At 35.2% G+C, this 22,265-nt stretch overlaps 5 protein-coding genes across 7 annotated transcripts; 3 read left to right on the forward strand and 2 right to left on the reverse strand.

Annotated features, from left to right (window-relative positions):
- Positions 1-1,359: 1,359 nt before the first annotated feature.
- gnrr-3 (G-protein coupled receptors family 1 profile domain-containing protein) lies at positions 1,360-4,381 on the forward strand (the record flags this gene model as incomplete). The annotated part of the gene is made up of 9 exons (NM_077284.4): positions 1,360-1,490; positions 1,890-2,023; positions 2,065-2,167; positions 2,217-2,376; positions 2,432-2,575; positions 3,261-3,365; positions 3,416-3,507; positions 3,560-3,650; positions 4,154-4,381. The coding sequence occupies 9 exons, from the start codon at positions 1,360-1,362 to the stop codon at positions 4,379-4,381; spliced, it is 1,188 nt and encodes a 395-aa protein (NP_509685.2).
- Positions 4,382-6,174: 1,793 nt separating this feature from the next.
- Positions 6,175-9,428, forward strand: cbs-1 (Cystathionine beta-synthase cbs-1). Of its 2 annotated transcripts, none has more exons than NM_001270163.4 (10): positions 6,175-6,244; positions 6,583-6,686; positions 6,831-6,898; positions 6,942-7,045; positions 7,105-7,513; positions 7,592-7,980; positions 8,094-8,195; positions 8,248-8,696; positions 8,789-9,177; positions 9,224-9,428. In NM_001270163.4, the coding sequence occupies exons 1-7, from the start codon at positions 6,204-6,206 to the stop codon at positions 8,110-8,112; spliced, it is 1,134 nt and encodes a 377-aa protein (NP_001257092.1). In that variant the 5' UTR covers positions 6,175-6,203; the 3' UTR covers positions 8,113-8,195; positions 8,248-8,696; positions 8,789-9,177; positions 9,224-9,428. The 2 variants fall into 2 exon arrangements, with proteins under 2 accessions (NP_001257092.1, NP_001257091.1); NM_001270162.4 differs by having other exon boundaries at positions 6,181-6,244; positions 8,089-8,195; positions 9,224-9,424.
- Positions 9,429-9,824: 396 nt separating this feature from the next.
- On the reverse strand, positions 9,825-10,332 carry ZC373.2 (uncharacterized protein). Its single transcript, NM_077286.7, has 3 exons — positions 10,249-10,332; positions 10,063-10,196; positions 9,825-9,977 (listed from the first exon to the last, which is right to left on the reverse strand). The coding sequence occupies exons 1-3, from the start codon at positions 10,316-10,318 to the stop codon at positions 9,867-9,869; spliced, it is 315 nt and encodes a 104-aa protein (NP_509687.2). The 5' UTR covers positions 10,319-10,332; the 3' UTR covers positions 9,825-9,866.
- A 2,092-nt stretch (positions 10,333-12,424) lies between these two features.
- Positions 12,425-13,581, forward strand: ZC373.3 (non-specific serine/threonine protein kinase; the record flags this gene model as incomplete). Of its 2 annotated transcripts, NM_001270164.1 has the most annotated exons (5): positions 12,425-12,429; positions 12,540-12,811; positions 12,858-13,039; positions 13,088-13,336; positions 13,387-13,581. In NM_001270164.1, the coding sequence occupies 5 exons, from the start codon at positions 12,425-12,427 to the stop codon at positions 13,579-13,581; spliced, it is 903 nt and encodes a 300-aa protein (NP_001257093.1). The 2 variants fall into 2 exon arrangements, with proteins under 2 accessions (NP_001257093.1, NP_001257094.1); NM_001270165.1 differs by lacking the exon at positions 12,425-12,429 and having other exon boundaries at positions 12,472-12,811.
- Positions 13,582-14,350: 769 nt separating this feature from the next.
- mlck-1 (Protein kinase domain-containing protein) lies at positions 14,351-21,692 on the reverse strand. The gene is made up of 22 exons (NM_077288.7): positions 21,626-21,692; positions 21,473-21,572; positions 21,344-21,425; positions 21,165-21,289; positions 20,711-20,852; positions 19,710-19,796; positions 19,547-19,659; positions 19,241-19,390; positions 18,748-18,901; positions 18,082-18,213; positions 17,971-18,033; positions 17,650-17,778; positions 16,724-17,581; positions 16,446-16,613; positions 16,313-16,384; positions 16,170-16,266; positions 15,940-16,127; positions 15,600-15,806; positions 15,413-15,556; positions 15,281-15,349; positions 15,093-15,236; positions 14,351-15,039 (listed from the first exon to the last, which is right to left on the reverse strand). The coding sequence occupies exons 1-22, from the start codon at positions 21,681-21,683 to the stop codon at positions 14,686-14,688; spliced, it is 3,636 nt and encodes a 1,211-aa protein (NP_509689.1). The 5' UTR covers positions 21,684-21,692; the 3' UTR covers positions 14,351-14,685.
- Between the last annotated feature and the right edge of the window lie 573 nt (positions 21,693-22,265).

Genomic DNA, 22,265 nt, shown 5'->3' on the forward strand with positions numbered 1-22,265 from the left:
CAAGACTGCCAAATGGGTTTTTGAATGTTCTCAAAAACTGTCGGTTTTTGCCATTAGGATTAAAAGCGGGAGAAACGAGCTCTCAGAACTTATACGTTTCTCTAGTTTCTTTTTCCGTTCCACTTACTCGTACTCATAAATATGATGTAGTTTTCAAATGGTTTCTAGAACCAAATACATCACGAAAATGTATATTTCTAATTTCCTACAATGCGATGTTGCGGGTCGTTGTTTTTTCATAAGAGAGATTTCATTCAGTTCGTTAGTAGTTCCACTTTTAATTTGATACTTTGTTTGTAATGTAATTTTTAACGATGATCAAGTTTTTTTCAACGATCATTAATATGTTTGTAATCACAACATTACACATTTCCGAATACTGTGCTAGCAATTAATAGATGCACAAATGGTTTTTGCTGTGAAAAAATTCTGTCCAATAGGATTTGTTTCAAGTTTTTTTTTTTAACTTTGATTATTGTTAACCATTTTACTTTGATTCCTGCAGTTGCTAATTCTCCAAATAGATTTTATGTCGGTTTTATTGAAAATTTAAGAAGTAATAATAATAATAAATATTATATTTTTAAATTACCGTTGTCGGTACTTGTTGAGATAACCAATACTGTAAAATTATGAATGCGATGGCAAATTGAATAAGCATTTTTGCATCTGGACATTTAAATACTGCATTTTGTTGGTTTTTTTTAAACATTTGCATGACTGAGTCTCAGCAAGATCTTTCAAATGTTTTTCCTTTGGTATTTTCCAAAGCAACTTTCAAACATTTCTAATTTTTTGAAAAACTATATTTTTTCTCAGTTGTGATTTCACCACAGGTTCAAAAGTTTACATCAGACTGGAAAGCTCCAAATATTGTTGTTTATAAAGAAAAATACTTTTCATCGACGATAATTGCAGTTTTCACGCCAATATTGCTATGTCTGCCTAAAGCTAACATATTTGTAAAGCAAAACTACGCCGGTTGATTCTGACAATCCTTTGGATTCAAATAGTTTCTGGAGTTATTCTCTTGTTTTCACACTTTTCTATGTTTTTCGTTTAACACTCCAGCCACCGTATCATTTAGCAGTAGTAACATCTGTCATGGCATCGTATTATTTACCAGCTCGATGAATACTACATATTTCTTCGCAAAAATGAAAAAAAAAAACGCAATTTTGTATGCCGAAAGTGGTAGTTTGTATAATCAAGCCCCTCCTATCTCGGTTTTCGTTTTACCACATCTCACTCATTTCTCATTTCCGGACAGTCACCAGCAAAGACACCTCACTTCTTTTTGCTAGTTTTTTTTCATTACTTACACTATACTACAATTCCAATTGTGAAACTTTTCAGAAAATGAACAACTCAACATCGGATACGTTTGTCATGATGCATTCGACTTCAGAAGTTATCGAAATGTTTTACCAGCTTGCATTTTTCATAATTGGTACTCCAATCAATATTTTTGCTTTTGTCAAAACAAGTCGGTAAGTGTTGCTAGAGCTAATACTCTTCTAACACTATAAAAGTAATAATAGCTAATTTCACATTTTGCAAATGGTTTGTCAGTTAAACTAATCTTATGTTAGTTCTGCATGCAAGACTAATTTTTATTAGTCTTAAGCACTGCAATATTAATAGAGAGAGCTGCAAGGCTATTTTCCAAGAAACCGGGGGGTTTTAAGTAATTGCAGATCCTTTTTGCATACTCGACTATCCGTGATTTAAAATTCGAACGATAAACAGTTTACTGAAGTACCTGCATAACCTAAGCCGCGCATATAATTTATTCACGTGCCAAACTATTACAAAACTGATTAAAAATTACAGTCATCGTTTTGATGTTTATTTTTTGTTCATGTTTCTAATTTTATTTGTATATTCAGAAATGTTCGAGAAGGAGGCGTGGAGTCCAGACTGGTCAAGCTTAGTCGACAGCTACTTATTGCCCACATAATGGTTCTTTTTATGTACGGGATCTGGAGAAGTTATTGGATATATAATATCGTCTGGACTCAAGGTGTAGATAATCATTTGAATAATAATTTTATTGTTTTTTAGGAGACATTATGTGTCGAGTATTCAGTTTTCTTTGTGCTCTGCCTTTTCATCTTTGGTCGAACATGGTAGCAGCTATTGCAATTGACATGCTTTGCTGTATTACGTAAGTACTCTATATCGGAATCACTGACTTATATAGTTTTTTTTTTCAGATCTCCACTGAGCAGCTATCGAACAGGGGCAAACCGAGTTAATTGGCTTATTACTCTTGCGTGGGGCTTTGCAGTTGTATGTGCATCACCAATGAGCATTCTGCGTGGAACCATTCAGATCAACGATGAAGATATGTATCAATGCTACCCAAGAACTGATGTATGTCAATTTCCTGTAATATCTAAACGAATTCTGTTAACATATAACGTTTCAGGTATTCAATGATGATGTGTTAATTGCATTCAACCTGTTTCATGTCATAACTTCGTTTTACATTCCATTGTTGATTGTTATCATATGCTATTTGGCTATCGGGGTATCGATACGGAAACAAATGGCGGAACGTCGTTTATTACAGGTATAATGCAATTTTGAAAATCTAACTTTTCAAGTGGAGGAGCCTAAGTTACGGAAATGTTGAAAACTAAGGATACATTCTCGATGAAATTCTGAGAAGCCAAAATTGTTCTACTTTTTTACTTCACCAAAACTTTCAGTGAAAAAATTCAACTTTTTTAACATTTTCTGGCTTATAAATTTTATAAATTTTAAAAATGGAAGCTGAACTCTTAAGTGCTTTAAAAAATGTGGAAACGTAACTCATGAGTGACTAACTTGTTATAGACAGTCTTATTTTTTTCCAGTGATCTTATGATCTGTATGATCTAAATATATCTGAAAACAGAAATTCATTTTTGGGTATAGAATGACTATTAATAACATTTTTGATTTGGTTACTGGAATAACACATCAATTGTATCCTTGAGAAAAGAAAAAAAATTTAACAAACAATTATCTGCTTGAAATCATCACACCTGGTATTTTCTAATGACAAAATAGTTATTTTATTCGGTGTAAGCAGATTAAAGCAAACAAATATGTATCACTGATGATTTTTTGTTGTGAAATTATGCAAAAACAGTTACACTAAAAACCAACAAATAATCAAATTAAAAATTGGAAAAATAAATTCATACAATTAACTTCATTTATTTTTCCAATTCGATACACGTAACAATTAAAAAACATAAACATATTTGTAGGACGGAGGACAAAGTGGACAAAAAACGAACAACACGAAAGCAAGATTTCTCAGAGCTTCTGTGGCAATTATTTGTACGTTCCTGTTCACATGGCTTCCATATCAAGTAGGCAAACTTGAAGTATCGTTTCAGTTATAGATACCGTGAATTTTAAGGTTTTGGCTCTTCTTCGAATTGTCTGTGTTTCTGAAAATTGCCAGGAAATTGTGAGCAAACTGAATTGGTTACAGGCAATTATTATAGCAAGGTATTCAGGAAAAAACATTCATTAATAGTTTTCCCTAATTGTTCTTATTTAGCACGTGCATCAATCCATTCCTATATCGTTTTGGCACTGAGCCAAAAAGAAACTCGTATTACTGCAGTACTATGGACACTGCTGGTAAGGAGGTATGCATGACGGTCAAGTGTTTTTCTTCTCTTTACCTCCGACACTCTCTCACTTCAAAAGCCCTTATCTAATCACGTGGTTAATTTCAACTCCCCTTCTGGAAACCGGTTATTTTCTATAACAAAATTTATCAAACTGCACGTATTTACGTCTTTTATCATTTGAGATAGAGTTCATGATATTCTCAAATTGATCAACCAATTTATGATGAGATGGCGTCAGTTGTCGAAATGGCGTCATACAAAAAGAGACTAGAAACACAGCTTATTAATTTGTGAACGTTCACATTTCAATTAAAGTGACCTTCTTCTCCTAAAAAATTTTTTTAGATTAAGTTTGCAGTAAATCCCCGCAGGTGGTGTGATTTTAGAACTAGACATTGTTAATTACACTATCACACCGTCTATCTTCTAATCACATTTCTCTTTTTCTTGCAACAACGACCTGTTCCACCACCACCTAGAACTACATTTTTCGCATCTTGATCAGCATCACTTTGCAGGAAGTCGGTCTATCCGCCGATCGACGACGGTCCGGGAAGCCGAGGCCCAGCGGATTGTTGCCGCAGCAAATCGCGCACACCGAGAACAAAACTCCTCCCAAGTGTCGCCTCGAGGTACACGCGCCACGGTTCGAGAACAGACGCGCGTCGCAAATCGACTCAAAAACACCAAAAGTAATGAGGTTTAGATGCACCGGATCACTTGACGGAAAAGCTGGCAGATGCTGAGGAATGACCATCAATTTGAAATATTTCGTGTATATTTTTATGTAACAAACTGGAACTTCTGATCGTTGAAAAACTTTTGTCGAACCAACAATGCGAAGATGTACATTATGTGATGTAGCACATTCCTCTGTTTTCAAGAATAATCCCTTCTGAGAAAAATTAATTTATGGTAATAAAACTGAGTGTGCTCTTTTGAAAGTGTTGTTGCATTTTTTGGGAGAAAGTTATGGATGTTAAAAAAAAAACAATTCCTATTCGTAAAATATCTTCTCGTGAAAATTTTTGGAATCTGGCCCAAATGCATGGTAGTACACTTTGCATATTGAAGCCATATAAAATTCATCTTTCAAACTAAAAACTTTCGGAAAAACGGTGAATCTCAAGGAAATAAATATTTTATTTGTTCCCGAGAAAACTATAAAATCTTACAGATCAAATGAAATTTTTTGATCATTTTCTGTTCCGGTTTGTTTCTTTTTTGCAATCCCCTTCTTTTGTTGTTTGACCTGTGTTTTCCCAAATTCCCATCCAGACACCACACTACATACAAATAACTGCAATAAATCTTGCCACAGCACTATAATCTAATTGCTCGTTGTTGCAGTAGTAATATACCTGTCTAGAGGTTACTCTTCTTTCCAACACCTGTCCTTGCCTTTTTATTGTACACTCTGCTCTCTGTCTGCACTCCCATTCTTTTTCGTTCATCTCTCCCTGGCTCTTTTTTTTTCTCATCATTTCATTTTTGTCTGGGTTGTTTAGGAAATGATACACGCATAACCCTTGTCAGATCTTGAATCATCGTGATCTCTTCATTTTTTTTCTTCATGAATCGTGTTGTTTCTATCACCTTATGCCAACAATTATTGTATCTACAATTATAGTTTCAATAAAACTATCAACATTCATAGCAGTGATTGTTTCTAAAATTGTGTGACAGAAAATAGTCGAAAAGTGTTTTCTATTAATTATTCTCACAAACCCACACAAGTGACAAAAAACGTATAGAACATGTGCTTTAAAAATCATTATGATTTATAGATTTTGATCACCTTCATTTTTTCCAATATTCTTCCATCCATTGGAATATTCTTCTACATCAATGAAACAATATGAGAAAAAACCCAATTAGTTTTTAGTTGTATTTTCAAAGACACGCACAGAAAAAACACACAGAAAGTGTCAAATTCTTTGCTGTTATTTTTCTGAAATGTCATGTTATTTTTCCTAACCTATGTTTAGGTCACCTCATCTGTTGCCTACACCAGAGATCTAATATACTTTGCCCGAAGCGAAATGTATTTAATGATACCAATAATAAAAGATACTAAGTACACTTTATTATTCACCTCGTCCCTCGCAGTTAGTTCTGGCAAGATAATATAGATAATATTGTCGTAAAATTTTTTATCAATTTTTGTGATATTGATATTTCATTTTGTCACTCTCCCACTTGTCTTCAAAATTCCATTTCAACGAAATCTATTTTGAAAAAATAAAGCATCGTATAAAAGAGGTTTTTGATTCTTTGACCTTCACAATCGATCATCTCCCAAAAAGATAAACCACGACAAAGTGCCCAGTATTTGCTAGAAGAATCAATTTAGACCCGACTCCTCCCATCTTTTTTCTCGTGTCTCTGACCCTCATCTAGATGCCTATCAGTCTATAGTTTTCATTATCCACGGCATTGTGTGGCAATAAGAATAGTTAAAAGTCAACTTCATACCCTTTGTAACATTTTGTTTCAATTTTTTTTCAATCGATAAATGTCGTTTTCAACTTAATATTGATTTCAGGTAGCTATTAATCAGGTGTGAAAATGATCCAAAACGAAGTTTCCGCTACACATGGATCAACTAAGTAAGTTTTTTTTCAAAAAACACGCACTCTACTAAAAAAAATTTTTTGAATCAGGTTATAAAACAAAAATAACACATAGTTAAAACACAGTTTTTCTGGCTTCAAAACGAATAGTGCTGATGCAATCTTATTTGAAAACTGTAAATAAATGAGGCAGAATGAATTCAATACCATAAAGTTTGAAATTTAAGGTATTTTTTCTTCTCTCGAAAAGAAAATTGTAAGAAAAAAAGAAGCACGTGTAGATAAAAAATTCGTCTAATCTGCTTGAAATCAAAATTTTCTATAGATAAGATAAGATAAGACATTTCAACAGTCTAGCAAATTCACTTTTGCAGGAAAGGAATCACCTATAACACAATCTTAGAAGCCGCTCAACGTCCAACTCCACTTGTCCCACTCAAAAAACTGAAGGTTGAACATCAACTTCAGAGTGATATTTGTGAGTTTTGGTGACAAAAAGCTCATTAACGGCACACTAAACTCTAAAGTTTTCTGAGCCTTTCCGATAGGTTTTTTATTTATTCAACCTCTTGAGTCTGTTTGTTAATGAGATTGTGGTCAAGGGAAACTTTTTTCATTTCAGATGTGAAGCTAGAGTATCTCAATATTGCGGGATCTTTGGAAGACCGTACCGCTGACAAAGCTTTCCAGGTAGGAAATGGGAAGCAGATAAACCTAATTTGTACTTTTCCAGTTTGCTGAAGAGATTGGAGTTGTGAGAGGAGATGAAGTTTTTGTGACCGCCGGTGGGTCTGCAGCCATCTCATACGCAACAGTTGCTGCTGTGAAGGGCATCAAGTAAGTGAAAGATGGGCGAGATCAAAAAGCAACACGTCATGCATCATGTTTATTTTCAGATTGACCATCTACGCACCAAAGGGAGAATTCGATCTTGTGGATACTGTCTTGCATACCCTGGGAGTCAAAACTGTTGAACTTCCATTTGGAACATTTGCAGAGGCTCGTGTTCAAACTGATGAGGCTGCTCAACAAAAAGGTGTCTTCAGCTTGAATAAGTTCACTACCAATGCCGCATTTGTTGCAAATCTTCAAAAAACCGCCCTCGAAATTGAGAAAGCTGTTAATAACAAGTCGATTGGCAAAGTTGGAGCAGTTGTTATTCCATTGAATACCGGAGCTGCCGCTGCTGGAATTGCAGCATATTACAAGGGAATCGGTGAACATGGTGTTCGCGTTGTTGGAGTCACATGCAAAAAGGATACTATTCCAGAAATGGGATTGGACTTGAAAAATGATCTTCTCCAGGTGAGTGTAATAGAAGACGATGACAAGTAATCATAATATGCATACGTGTAAGTACAATTTCAACTAGCCAATTTTGAGGAGTACAATGTTGAAAAACGAGAGGTCGAAGAAGATGAAGCTTATTCTTTCACTCGACATCTCATTGGAACTGAAGGAATCATGGCTGGACCATCATCTGGAGCCGCTGTTCTTGAAGCAATCAAACTCGCTAAGGAACTACCAGCTGGATCAACAATTGTCGTTGTTCTTATGGATGGAATTAGAAATTATCTCCGTCATTTCCTCGATGATGATTGGATCACCGCTAACAAGAAAGACGTGGTGACCAGAAAAGATGGACCACAACCAAACAGCATTTACGATCCAAAAGTGCTTGTGTATGATCCAACTAAACTTGCTGGAGAGTGGACTCAAGATCCTGAAACCAAATCATGGAGCCATTCCGAAGTTGAATTCAACAAGTTCAAGTAAGTTTACCAAAAAACACATTTAAAAAATGAGTGGAGTTCATAGAAGTGAAACTTATTATGACCTCCTATACAACAACATAGTTAATTAACCCACAACTTTGTCAGCCCAGAAAGGCCACTGGTTCTTGATACAGTTCTCGATGCCATCGGCAAGACTCCACTCGTCAAGCTTCAACACATTCCAAAGGCACATGGAGTAAAATGCAACGTTTGTAAGTAACTTTAACATATATTTTCCTAAATCTATGCAATGGCATTTTACAGACGTCAAGTGTGAGTACATGAACGCTGGGGGATCAACAAAGGATCGTATTGCCAAAAGAATGGTTGAAATTGCTGAGAAGACTGGAAAACCTGGAAAGTTGGTTCCAGGAGTAACCCTCATCGAGCCAACCTCCGGAAACACCGGAATCGGACTTTCGCTTGCATCTGCTGTCCGTGGGTACAAATGCATTATCACCATGCCAAAGAAAATGTCAAAGGAAAAGTCAATTGCAATGGCTTCTCTTGGATCAACCATCATCCGTACTCCGAATGAGGCAGGATTTGACAGCCCACATTCACACATTGGTGTTGCTCTCCGTCTTAAAAGTGAAATTCAAGATGCGGTAGTTCTTGATCAATACTGCAATCCAGGAAATCCGTTAGCTCATTATGAAGAAACCGCTGAGGAAATCATTTACGATATGGGGGATAAGCATATTGATCTCGTGGTAAGAGCTTTTAATTTATCTAACTATTTGAAAAATGATGAAAGATGAAATTGTACACATTTCATGTTCGTTTTTTCATGACTGTTTTACAGGTTCTCACTGCTGGTACAGGAGGAACTGTTACTGGAATTTCTCGCAAAATCCACGAGCGTATTCCAACAGCCAAGGTGGTCGGAGTCGACCCTCATGGATCTATTCTCGCTGGACCTGCCGAGACTGACATCGACTTCTATGAGGTTGAAGGAATTGGATACGATTTTTTGCCAGGAACTTTGGACACTAGTGCCATTGACTATTGGGCAAAGTCTCATGACAAGGAGTCGTTCTTGATGGCTCGCGAGCTCATCAGATCTGAGGGTATTTTGTGCGGAGGATCTTCCGGTTGCGCGGTTCACTACGCACTTGAAGAATGCAAATCGTTGAATCTTCCAGCCGAGGCTAATGTCGTTGTTCTTCTTCCCGATGGAATTAGAAATTACATGTTAGTTTCATTATTTTTTTATTTCAAAATAAAATATACATTTCAGCACTAAATTCCTCGACGATGATTGGATGAATGAGCGTCATTTCCTAGACGCCTAAGCTATGAAGAACTTTGAATTTGTCTCCACCATTCCGTATTTTCATCTTGACAATCTACACGTATTACTTGGTCCGTATTATTTGGCTTCTTTACTTTTTTTTTCAATTCGCGATTTTACTCTGTTTTAAATAAAAATGGTTTTGTGACAAATTGTTATGATTGAAAAAATTCACGATTACATTCATAATAATCGAAGACCAAATGGGCGGTTGTCATAATGAATGTTTTTGTCACGAAAGTTAAATAAGATATCATAAGCGGATTTTTGCAGCTTTTATATTCTGAAAATAATTTTATTCAACTCTATTTAGTTTCATTAAAAATTATGATTGATACTAAAATGATACTGCTGGGTATCGATGTGCTTGTGATATTTGCCAAGAGCACGAGAAGAAAATCATTCAATGTACACAAACCTTAAAGTTGTTCCATTATTTTAGTAATGTAATAAGCTTCTTGTCTTGTCTTAAAGATATGCCAGATATTCCTCTAGAAAACAAAAAAAAACAATTGAATAATATCAATGAAATTTTAACAGTTAACAATTTTTCAAGGATTAAATATTTATTGCATAATGAAACTTTAATTTACTTCTTTCCATCGAAGAACGTGTTTCCGCCTCCACAGTTTCTGTTGGTGTTGTTGAAGCAGCAGACACAGGTTCTACGGTCATTTGAGATGAATCCAGATGCGAAGTCCTTTAAAATACAAAATGAATAATATTTGCATCATCCGTAATGAAGTCTACAAAATTATTTTAAGAAATTTCATATTTTTCCTCACCGTGGTGAGGCCGTCTTGAAGAGCTCTAGCCTGGCAACATCCGGAACATCTTTCTGGCGTGGTTGTGTCGGAACATGTTGCGGTTCCTGGGGCTCCGTCAATTGGAGCAGATACGACGGTACGACGGGAGCAGGCTGAAATAGCGAATGTCATGAATGAATATGACATATCGAACCGAGCACTTACAGAATCCACATGCAAGTCTCTGGGAATAGGCGATGGCGCAGATAGCGAAAAGGACGATGAAAGAACGCATTGTGTGGCTTTGTGTTTCTTTAGCGGCTCATGACATTTTATACAAACTCTATGTTATGTTTCCTATCGCATGGTAATCGAAAAAACGGATATATGTTTTGGGAATACGTTTTCATATTCACAATCATGTTCTCCTGCACTCTGTTTCTCGAGATTGTATTAAAGTTTTGTTGTATTTAGGTGTCTGACTGTTGTATGAGAACAAAGTGACGTACATATGGTTGCTGAATCCTCTTGATTGAACTGACTTTCTGATAGACCCCGGAAATTTCATAACTATTCGAAAACATAAGGCACGGAACGTTTTGAAAATAGCGGCACGTACGCAAGCCGGAACCATATTGCGAATCAAAAAATTCGGATTTAAGCACTTGTGAAATAGATGTAGATGTACATCAGTTCCACAAAGTTTTTCATTTACCTAGGTATTTTCTGAGGTACTTATGCATCCCCGCCATTTCACAATTAAATTACATTTTTGTTTATTTCTTCATCGTGAGTTAACATGATGATGATTTCACTCTTTAGGCTCATAAATGTTGGTTTCCTAACAAGGGAAGTGTCTTCACGAGACACCGGACTTAAAAAGGACATTAGATTGAACTTAAAAGCGTACGCTTGAGCATTCAAACAACTGATGAAAAATCGGAAAAGTATGAATTTTCCATTGTTGAAAATTAATTGAGGTCAGTTTCCGTAGTTTCCGAAATATTTTGGGTTCGGCAACTTCGGCAATTGCCAAACTTTTTTCGGCAATCAACTGCCGATATCATTGTCAAACATTTTGTAGCTCAAAAAAAGCATTCAGAGAGCCTGAAAAATGCTAAATTTTCACTGTAAACGAAAAAAAAAAAACGATCATACGTTTATCCAGAACGCTCAAAAATATAATTTCAACAAAAAAACATTAAAACCTGGTTGCCGGTAGCCGAAAAGTTGCCGAAGTTTTGGCAACCAAAAGTTGCCGGTTGCCGAAACTTTTTGGGTTTGGCAACTTCGGCAATTGCCAGTTGCCGAAAATCTCGGTTGCCGCACAGCCCTGTCGTGCACTCAATCAGGGTTGCATGCAAGACTAATAGAGGAAATATGGTTAATAAAAATAATGCGTTTGTTTGCCATTGTACTCACTTTTTAAGAAGAAATGAGGTTTCAGAAATAAATCCAAAATTGACTTTTTGGTTTTTTCTAGAATTTTTTGCTTTTGGTTCCAATTTTAAAACCAAAACAATCGTTTCGAATGCACTAGAGAGCACTAATTTATGAATAAAATTAAAAGAAAAAACCTTTTTTTTTCCCAAATCCTACCTTTCTCGTTGTATAAAAATGATATTCGTAAACATCGGTCATCAAAACTCCAACTACAAGCGAATCAATAATTTCATGAAGTGGGAAACAACATTTCTCACAAAAACTTTAGGAATCGGAATATCTCTAGCAAGTTCACAAATATCTTTCAACTGTTGAAGTTCTTAAAATTCAATAATTGCTATTTTTCAGCAATTAGCATTGAGGTATCTCATGAAAATTGAAAATTTTAGCTCATGAAAAACATCAGCAGTTTTTTCAGGTCACAGGCATAAATTTAGGGGATGGCGTATCAAACTTGTGACCTAGATAATCGCGTGAAAACGTAAAAATCTGAAAGCTCATGCCTGATTACCCATATCCCTAAACTTAAAGACCAATAGCTCAATTTACAAAATAAATTGGTTTGTGACCTATATAATCGCGTGAAAACGTAAAAATCTGAAAGCTCATGACTGATTACCCATATCCCTAAACTTAAAGACCAATAGCTCAATTTACAAAATAAATTGGTTTGTGACCTATATAATCACGTAAAAACGTGAAAATCTGAAAGCCCATATTTGTTTACCCATAAACTTAGGTTTATAGGTCCGTAGCTCAGTTTCGACTTTTAGACTACATTTTTCAGAGTTTTCAACTTCTTTTACACAAATCAATCAGAACTAAGTTTAAATTATATTCCACGTTTTTGCGTGAGTCAATTTAGGGAGAAAATTGAGTAAAAAAAATCATTTCTTGCTTTTCGTAAGCTAACCATCGATTGTTTTCTTTTTGCTTGGATTGCTTTTACGTCAATACAATGATGTGAGTTTTTAAAAGTTAAAAATAAATCAGATTTATTTAAAAATGCTTTTTCGTGAGTTCATGCAAAAATATTCCACACAACAGAAACTTGAAATATTTCAATTTTTCAGGCGACTTCTGGCTAAAAATAATCGTATTGCTAAGAGATATAAACTGATTCATAAAGTGGGATCCGGATCGTTTGGTGAAGTATGGCAGGCGACTGATAAGTTGGAAGGAAACGTTGCAAAAATCGTAAAGATTATCAATAAATACGTTGGTGGAAGTGGTCCCAGAGACATCTTGTATGATAATGAGATCGAGTTCTTCAAATATTGCCATGATGCTCCGAATATTCCAACTCTTTTCCATCATTTCAGTCATGTTGGATTTAACGTTCTCGGTTAGTAAATTTGTTTAATGACACAATCAAGTTCTTAAGTTTTCAGTTATGAGCGAAGAAGGTCAAAACCTGCGTGAAGTGGCTAAACGTTCACCAGGATCATTTTCATTGAATAATTTGATCAGAATCGCGTACCAAATCGGATCCACTCTGTGCTTTATTCATGACAAATCATTTATTCATCGCGATCTCAAAGCTGAAAACGTTCTTGTCTCTCTGAAGAACAAGGTGAGTTGGAAATACAACACTGAAAATATTTATTCCGACTACTTTCAGGTTTGTAAGATGGTGTTGATCGATTTTGGAAATGCAGTCAGATTTAAGGATGTGAACGGAAATGAGCTGCCTGAGTTTAATGATGGCTTTGACTACACCCATTGTACTCATAAAAGCATTAATGTGCTCCTAGGAATATCTCACACGCAGAATGACGATTGGGCCTCGTTGGTTTATCTACTGCTGGAGATGCACGGTGTGACTTGGGGCTCGAGAACTGGTGAAATGTTTATGAATAAAGTAGAATTCGTAAGTTTTTTAACAACTGGATTTTTCATCAATAAAATATTACTTTTCAGGAAGCTAATCCTACAGAAATCCTTGTCGATAAGATGCTTTGGATTCATAAAATGTACCAGGATAGTGTGGAACTGAACATGGGAAGAGAGAACAACAAACAGATTATGGATAATTTGGCAAAGGCTCGCGAGAACTTCGACTGTGAATCGGATATTGTCTTCGAGATGGTTGGTGGAGCAGTTAAGATTATTTAGAAGAAGAGAAAATTGAAGAAGATGAATTGAATTATAGAAATATAATTTTATTGCTTGATATTTAAATAGAAATAAATTCATGAAAATTCAAATGGTTTTGTAGTTCCTACATAGTACATAAATGTAAAATTTCAGAATACTTTCCAAGCTTTTAAGTTTTGTCTCGTCGTGTTTTCTTCTCTGAACGAGTCATTACACACTATTGGATGTCGCCTATGGACCTTAACTTGTATCTGGGCACCAATCATTTATCCAAGTAGTCTACCGACCATCAATATGTGTTCAGTCCATCACAAAACTATTTTCTTGAGCCAGCTCTCAGGAAATGCCCTTTCTTGGACATATTTACGATTGTTGTTTAGTTCACGTTTTTCGGTCAAAGTCTGATCATCTAATCATTGTTCCGGGACTACATGGGTCGCTCTGACACTCTCAGAGAGGGTTATTGTGAAAGTTTTTCGAAAATGTAGAAATATTCGTAAAAAACTTCTTCACGATGACATATTTTCACCGACTACATGTGTTTGTCTATCTTACCGTTGTTGCGGTTTTGCGTCTCCAATGCAATGTTTCATCTGTTTCGCTCAGATAAAATTCAATAAAGCAGTTTTTAACTTTGCAAGTACATCAAAAATGCGGAACAAGATATTTGGAGTACAAATTTAAAAATTTGAGAATTTCCTTATTCAGACGGCTACGCAATACGCACTGAAAATGTTAGAAATTGATTCCACTAACGATGTTGAGGTACCTGATTCAAAAATTTAGTACTTTATGAATGTTTTTATCGAAGACTATTTACAGCATTGTTCATATTTGACAATAAAATCCGATTCAGGAATACATTGTAAATCAACCTTAGGGACCAACTGTTTGTGCTCGGTGAAGGCAAGAAAGCTAACCAATATTTCAAATTGTTCTAGAAATCGAACAAAAGACAAGACACTTGGAGCCAAGCCATAAGAAAACTGAACAAGAAAAAACTCGTTATACAAAAAAAGCGGCGGATGGAAGGAAAGGAATAGTTTTAAGAAACCAGTAAAACCAACTTGATATGAGTTCAGATACAATGGATACTTCATAAATTAAATGAAAATTGAATGATTATTTGGCAAACTTCTTCTCAAAATGTCGGAGCTTGTCTTTAACTGAATTTGTAGGTGGAATTAGTACCATTTGTTTTCCACGTTTGCCATCATCGTCATATCCATAGCTGACCCGTCGTGTCAATTTTTCTTTCAATGCTTCAAACGAAAAATCTTCGCGTGGTTGGTATTCAATATCTGTGAACAGTGATGTTTTTCTAGCGAGCGACACGTCATCATGACTCTTTTTGGTAGTGAGTCCGTTGATTTTTTCGTGTAAACTACTTTCAGATCTCATTTTCTGAAGACCATTCCCAAAAAGTGGAGGGGGATTTAGTTTCGTCGGTGTCCCAACATCACCGGCAAAGCGAACCTGGAAATAATGTATATCGATTGTGTACTCATATATTTTATGTTAGATCTAACCTTCTTCCTTTCCTCTGAACTATCTCTGGTGCTAACACTAGGATGAGATCTTACACTCGACTTAACTGACTGTTCATCTGTTAAAAGGATCCGCACATTTTTGCTTGACGATGTATCGCTGCTTGAGTCCGGAGATAATTTCATCTGCAATGAATACATGGTATAATTTCACAGCAATGATTATATACCGAAGTTGTGTCTTTTGTTTTGAGAACACCTAGTTTCCCATCCGTAGAAATTTCGAGGTGTTTTGTTGTCTGGAAATAATCGTTAGTTATAATTTTTATGTTTTTCGAGTATTCAGATACTTTATTATTTACCTCTCCTGTGACTTTGGCTGTTGCCTTTTTGAGTGATGATTTCTTGGGATTGGCATTAATGGTTTCTTCACCTTTCAATTCTAACTTATTTATAACAGTTTTAGTGCCAATAACTTTTGACTCCTTGTGCTTTTCACCATTAACCTAAAGTTGAAAATTTCCAATATAACACGGTAACAAACAATACCTTGATACTTTGTTGAAGTGAAACTTGTGCAACATCTTTGTCTTTTAGAGTACTGCTCTTTTTGATTATCCTCTCTTGCTCTTTGTTTTCTGTTGTTTTGTGCTCTTTCTCAGATGTCGACTTTTCAGCAGTTTGTTTCACAACATTTTTCTTAACGGTAAGTGTAGGTGCTGGCTGAGTACTGTCTTCTTCCTTTTTAGTGGTTACCTGGAATATATTGTTGTTACTTGCAAAAAGGAAAAGTATTACATGTCTACAAGCAATTTTTATTCAAAAATAAATACACTTAGTTTCAAATTTGATCGGCTCTAATGTTGACTCTAAGTATATATTATATTACCTGGCTAACTTTGACGTCATCTTTTTGTGAATTTTTCTTCTGGGACGACTCTACACTCTTTCCATCAGCCGTATGTTCCACTTTCTTTTCAGAACTCTTTGTTGTCCGTTTGACACTTGTTGTAGTTTGAACAGTTGTTGTCGCCTGCTTTTCTGACGTCATCACAATCTTTGTTGGTTTCTTCTCGTCTGAAACTCAAGATTTGAAAAAAAATTCGAGGATTAATGTACCTTTTATTAAATTTGCATCTTCTGGAATGAGCTTGACGATCTTTGAAGTTTTCTTGACTGGCTTCGATTCGAAAGTCACCACATCCGTTTTCAACTTCTAAAAATAGATTATTATTCATGGGAACCTTCTAAAAACCACTTACCGGAAGACTAGCTTTGTCCTCGATAATCTTCACAGGAAGACGATCATCGATACTTTTATCTTTTTTCAAACTCTAAAAACAATAAAAACTTTCTCAGTAAAATAAAAGATTTTTAGGAAAAATTAAAATTTACCTTTTTCTTTGTGAGAACCTTTTCCGATTTGATTATTTCCCCGCTCGGATGAATTGTTTCCACAACTGAATGCTTTACAGATGTCACAGTTGATTTTGACAAGGTGGTTGGGGACGGAGCGGCATTGAGGATATCATCTAGTGACTTGTCTCGTTTACGAAGAGCGCCCTGCAAATATAGCATGTATAGATAATAAACAAGATACATTTATTTTCAATTAGACCATTGGCACGGTGTTTAATTATAAAAATATATAATAATGAAATATCTGGACTAACCTGTCTTGCTGGTTTTTTTGTTTCGGGAACAATTTCTTTTAATGGTTCGGCAGGTTTGGTTTTTGACTCCTTCGGCTCTTTCTTATCAGTGAGTACGATTTTCGGAGAGAAGTCGACTACCGGAAGAGGTCTTAATCCGACGTCTTGAGTTTCGCTTGCCCGCTTTGAGCCCAAACTTCTACGTTTTTCAAGAGCATCAGAAACTAAAGTTCCATTCAACAGCTTTGGTTTTTCCACAAGTTTTTCTTCTTTTGACTCTATTACTGATTTTGGTTTTTCTATCTCCGCCGTAACTGTGGTAGTTTTCTTCTTTTTTTTCACAAGTTTTTCTCCTTTTTCATCAATTGATGCTAACTTTTCCAGTTTTACGGGAACTACAGAAAGTTCCACTGTTTTTGTTTCTTTGACAGACGCGGAACTTTTCTTACGAATAACTTCTTCTGGCTTGACGGATTTTTCTTCTTTTGCCGAAGCGCTTTTCCTTCTGATCTCTCCATTGGGAGCAGTTTCTAACAACTGTGGAGTGACTTTTGAGTTGTCTTGACACGTCAATGTGTCTTGTTTGACTGGTGCACTCTTTCTCCTAATATCTCCATTTTCTGTAGTTTCCAGTGTTTTATAGCCTTCTGTTTGCTTTTTAGCTGGAATTTCTTTCTCTTCTTTAACGGAACATAGACTTTTCCTTTTCGGAGAATTGCCATTTTCAACCACTTCCAAGTTCTTAAGAACCTTCACTGCAGCCAAAAGACTTTCCCCTCCAGTTGACGCTCTTTTTGTCATTAGTTCCGGTGGGGGTCGAAGTCCAGCATCACCATCTGTCTCCACTAATTTCTTCTTTTTCACACTAGAGGTCTTCTCCTGAAACAAAAATGTTTAGCTTCGTGTCCTCATTTTTTGTTCTAAAAATTAATTTTATTTTTTCTTACCGTCTTTGTAGAACCATCGGCATTGGCAATTTTCTTTTTCTTTTTCTTTTCTTCTTTCTCTGGTTCTGTGGACATATTTGCGTCTTGAGTCACTGGAACGTCTCCGTTCTTCTTTTGACTGTCCACCGCCTGAAAATAAGAATTTCAATCAGAGCATTCTCAAAAAATCAAGATTTCGTTAAGGTTATTGTGTGTTGCAACATAAAATTGATGAATATATTATTCAACTTTGCTCTACCTCTTATAAATAAGAAAAAACATGAAAATGTTTCTTGAGCTAACTAAAACAACTTGTCGAAAATATTGAAACATAAAACCAACCATTTTAACAAGCGATCCCAATCCACTTGCAGGACAACCTGCTGTGCCAATCGCGTTAGAAATCTGGAATAACACACAAAAGTTCAAATGAAGAAAAATTGGGATTAGTACCTTTTGTTCTTTTTTCTCAGCCATTTTCAAAAGTGGATCAAAGAATTTGTGTCCATTGGCACTCATGCGAGTTTTCAAGGAATTCCGAAGTCGATTCATTTCAATCAAGAACTTTACATAAATTATCATACGCTGAAATGAAATAAAAATATTAGATTTTGTTAAGAATGTGAAGCTAAAAAATGCGGACTGCTTAGGCAAAAAAAAACACAAACGCTCTGGTCTATTTCATTCAAAACTAAAAATAGAAGGAAACTTCAATGATATGAAATGCATGGTGACGCAGATCATCAACACACAGGAGTCTGACTCTTCATGGATTTAGGTTCATTATCAATTTTAATTATAGTTCAAAGTAACATATAAGCTTATGATTCACAACTTGTAGAGATGTCTGATTTTTGATATTTCAAGTGAAACAAAATCTAAGTATTCAAAAACTAATTCCATTAAAAAATAAAGATTGCATGAAACATTTCAGATTATTCTAATGGGCGTTCACTTATGTTCATGATAACGTCTTTAATTAAAAAATTTTAAAATATAAACACTATATAGTCTTTTTGTGAGTTCAACTTCTCAAAACCAAATGCTCTATGGTAATACATTTAGTTTTTCAAATATATTCCAATACTTCTTGGTAGTCACAAAAAACCAGAAACATACCCGGAATTTCCTTCGTGCATTATATCGCATAATCTGCTTGTTGTCAAGTGTTGGAGCGTTGAGAGGTTTTTCAAGAATTGTGTTGCACGCCGCTTTTTGACGGTGTTTAGCTATCCATGGGTGTTGAAGACATTCATGTGGGAGCATACGTTTGCTGCAATAAAATAGTTGTAGAATACATTTCCTTATGTGAGAATGATCAAGGATGACAAAAATCTTACATACATAAGTGTGGATAAAAACGAAGAAGTCTATGGCGTTACAATTTTATCGCAACGTAGTAATTTTGTATCAGGAAATTTCCAATATGTTAAATTAAAAACGAGGACCTTGTACGTGAAACAACTTCAAAACAAAAATAGTGGTCTGTTCATTTTTCCTATCACTACAGCTTGAATAATTTTGATCGATACTCTTTTCATTCGTCAGAAAGTTTGCTGAACTACAAGTGTATTGTAGTGTAACATTCAGTTTATGAATCAAAAAAATTCACCTTTGATCGTACACTAACAACTTTGTCACAAAATCTTTCGCTTCTTCTGTGACAGTGTCAAATTCTTCTGTGAACTCCCAGACTCCCTTTTCAACGTTGCAATATGTTTCTCCTAAGTTGTCACCAAGAAATGGTGAGTATCCAGAAAGCCTGAAAAAAAGAGGAACTCAGAATTTTTAACAGACGCTCAAAGTTTGGTCTCAATCTTCCAGACATTTTCCACAGTGTATCAAATATTCATGGAAAGGCCGGTGAAACAACGATTCTTAGAATTTTTCAAGAATTGTTTAGTCATCATAGACTCACAAAATATAAGTGATAACTCCGATGCTCCACATATCAGTGTGATAATCCAATTTCTCAAATTTAATGACTTCCGGAGCAGCGAATTCCGGTGTACCCGCCATGTATTTTAACTCCTGCAAAATGAAGTGTTCGCAATAAAACGTTTTTTAATTAAAAATTTTACCTGTGTACCATCGTAATGCCTAGCCAATCCAAAATCAATGAGTTTGATGCGATTACCAGTAAGAGAAACACACATAATGTTTTCAGGCTGAAATCGAGGATTTTTACATCTTTTTGTGCTAAAATTGTACAAAATAATTGTACCCTATGTACAAATAGCAAAAGATAACAATTAGATAGTAGATTCAGATTTTATGAATTGCTTGAACTGTTGATTTTATACATACACCAACAAACATGTTTCATGATAAACTTCTTGATTATTGTTAAATACAGTAACTATTACTAGATTCTTCACAGCCTAATCTATCTTTTTTTGTATTTTTTTTGTAAGAGTTGCTAACACGGTTTACATTATTCAATTATTGTGTTTTCAAGTTTTCAAATAATTATAGTGTACGGTCGGTTTTTTTGCATTAATGTAATCAAGCTGGCCCTAAGAAATCAAATTTATTTAAAAAAAAACGTTTCCAAAAATCATGAGATATACTTTCTAAGGCGGCTCAAATTTCCAAACGCAGTTTAAATAGTTTCATCTTAAATCTTGAATTTAGACACTTTTCCCCCAATGTAGTGGGCGATGAATTTTCAATCAATTACTCACTTAATTGTATATTTTGATTATTTTTTTAGCAATCAACTATGAAACTTTACTTGCTTTAATAAATCTTGTACACTTTCACAGTTTGCTATGTTAGTCTCACTGTGTTCGCACTTTTGCTTTTTCTATTTTCCCTTGAATTTTTCACACGTTTCCTGTTGATTTCAACTTTGCCCCTGTCTATCATCTTCTTCCGCCCACAAGTCTCATCTCATGTTCACGGAAAACTCATTCTTCTTCTTTTTATCACCAAAACTTCGCATGTCTGCGGCAAACACACTAGCTGTGGGTGTTTGTTGTCAGCTGTTTTCCGGTGAAATGCGGAGAACCTTGCTCATCTCCTGAGCCTTTTTTTTTGTTCCGCGGTCCTCTCGCGAGTTCAAAACCAAACCAGCGCTTACCTTTACATCCAGATGAAGAATGTTTTGCTTGTGAATGTAGTCAATTGCTTCACACAATTGGCAGATGATCATAACGACAGCAAGTTCAGACAAAACATACGATTCTTCCGCGACGCGATCAAATAGCTCTCCACCGCGAACTCTGAAGCAATAACAGTGATCTTTGGAAGAATCAGTTTATTTTTTTCGTTTTCACAGAGTTAAAAATTGATTTGTTAATAATTGCAATTTTATCAAAATAAGAACAGAAAAAGAGTTCTGAAATGGATTCAGTATTCAGATATTTTTTCAGATTCATATTTTAATTTCTAAATTTTCCGAACATTTCTTAAATAGTATTTACGAATATTAGTTTATTTTTTGGGGTTGGTAATAATTTCTGTAGACTGACTGGTTATTGGAAAACGTTTTTTTTTCAATTTTTTTCACATTTTCCCTGCCCGCCCAATCTTACATTTCCATAATTAAAACCACATCGTTGGTTGTGGTGTAAAATGCATCGTAAATTTGGGCGATTCTCGGATGGCGAAGTTGCGTGAGAATCGACACTTCTCTCTCCACCTCCGCACGATCGGCTTCCTAAATATATTTGTGAAATTACAAAATATTGGTATAAACGTTTATATTTCTTACTTTTCTGATTTTGATAAATTTTGCAGCAAACTCTTTGCCGGTCTCTTTTTCTATCACGCAATAGACTTTTCCAAACTTTCCACTGAAAATTAAATGACGATTTGGTAAATATAAACGGTGGCAACTCACTCTCCTAATAGTTTGGTTACTTGATAAAGGGTGTCAAACTTTACATTTGCGCGAATGTTCTCAATTTTCTTCACATCGAACACTGGAGGCTCATCTAGTTCTGTAAGACAAATAATTTGATTACTAAATAAGCATATTGCGTGAAAGTGTTACCTGATGGATAGTGTTCATCAACTTTGATTTTTCCACTTCCACTGGGTTCGGTCCCCATTGGGACTTGAAGTGAAAACCTGCGATGTGCCATTTTCATGAGTTTTCATTAAAAATAAGAATAGTGAAATACGGGTCAAACAAGGGGAATGAGGACAAGAAGCAGAATTCCAGGCCGCTACCGTTCTGATTTTTTACACGACGATTGTGAAACGATGACTAATATTTGTTCCCCCCGTTTTTCTATCAATCAAACGTTTAAGAAGGGAATGAATATAGCAAACAGGGAAATCAGGAAAAGGAATTTTTATTGAACAATTGACAGGCGGCAAACAATAACAACAAGAAAAATATAACTTGAAATATTAACTCTTACTTTTAAATGTGTAACTGAGAATATAAAATATAAAGCGATGCATGAAACACAAAATATATTTGTGTGTGTGTGTCAATTTCCTATGTCAATTTCTTTTTTCCATGTCAATTTCCTAGGCCACCTTGAAACAAAAAACTATGATAAAATTTTTGTTTGTTCTAGATAACTAATAAAATTAAATAAACCTTCAATCTATGAGGAACTGATGTAAAAAATACGTATGGAGACGGTTTGTTGATCAATTTTGAAATTTTTTGTCTCAAAATC

This window comes from Caenorhabditis elegans, chromosome X (assembly GCF_000002985.6).
Source record: "Caenorhabditis elegans chromosome X".
Lineage (NCBI taxonomy): Eukaryota > Metazoa > Nematoda > Chromadorea > Rhabditida > Rhabditidae > Caenorhabditis > Caenorhabditis elegans.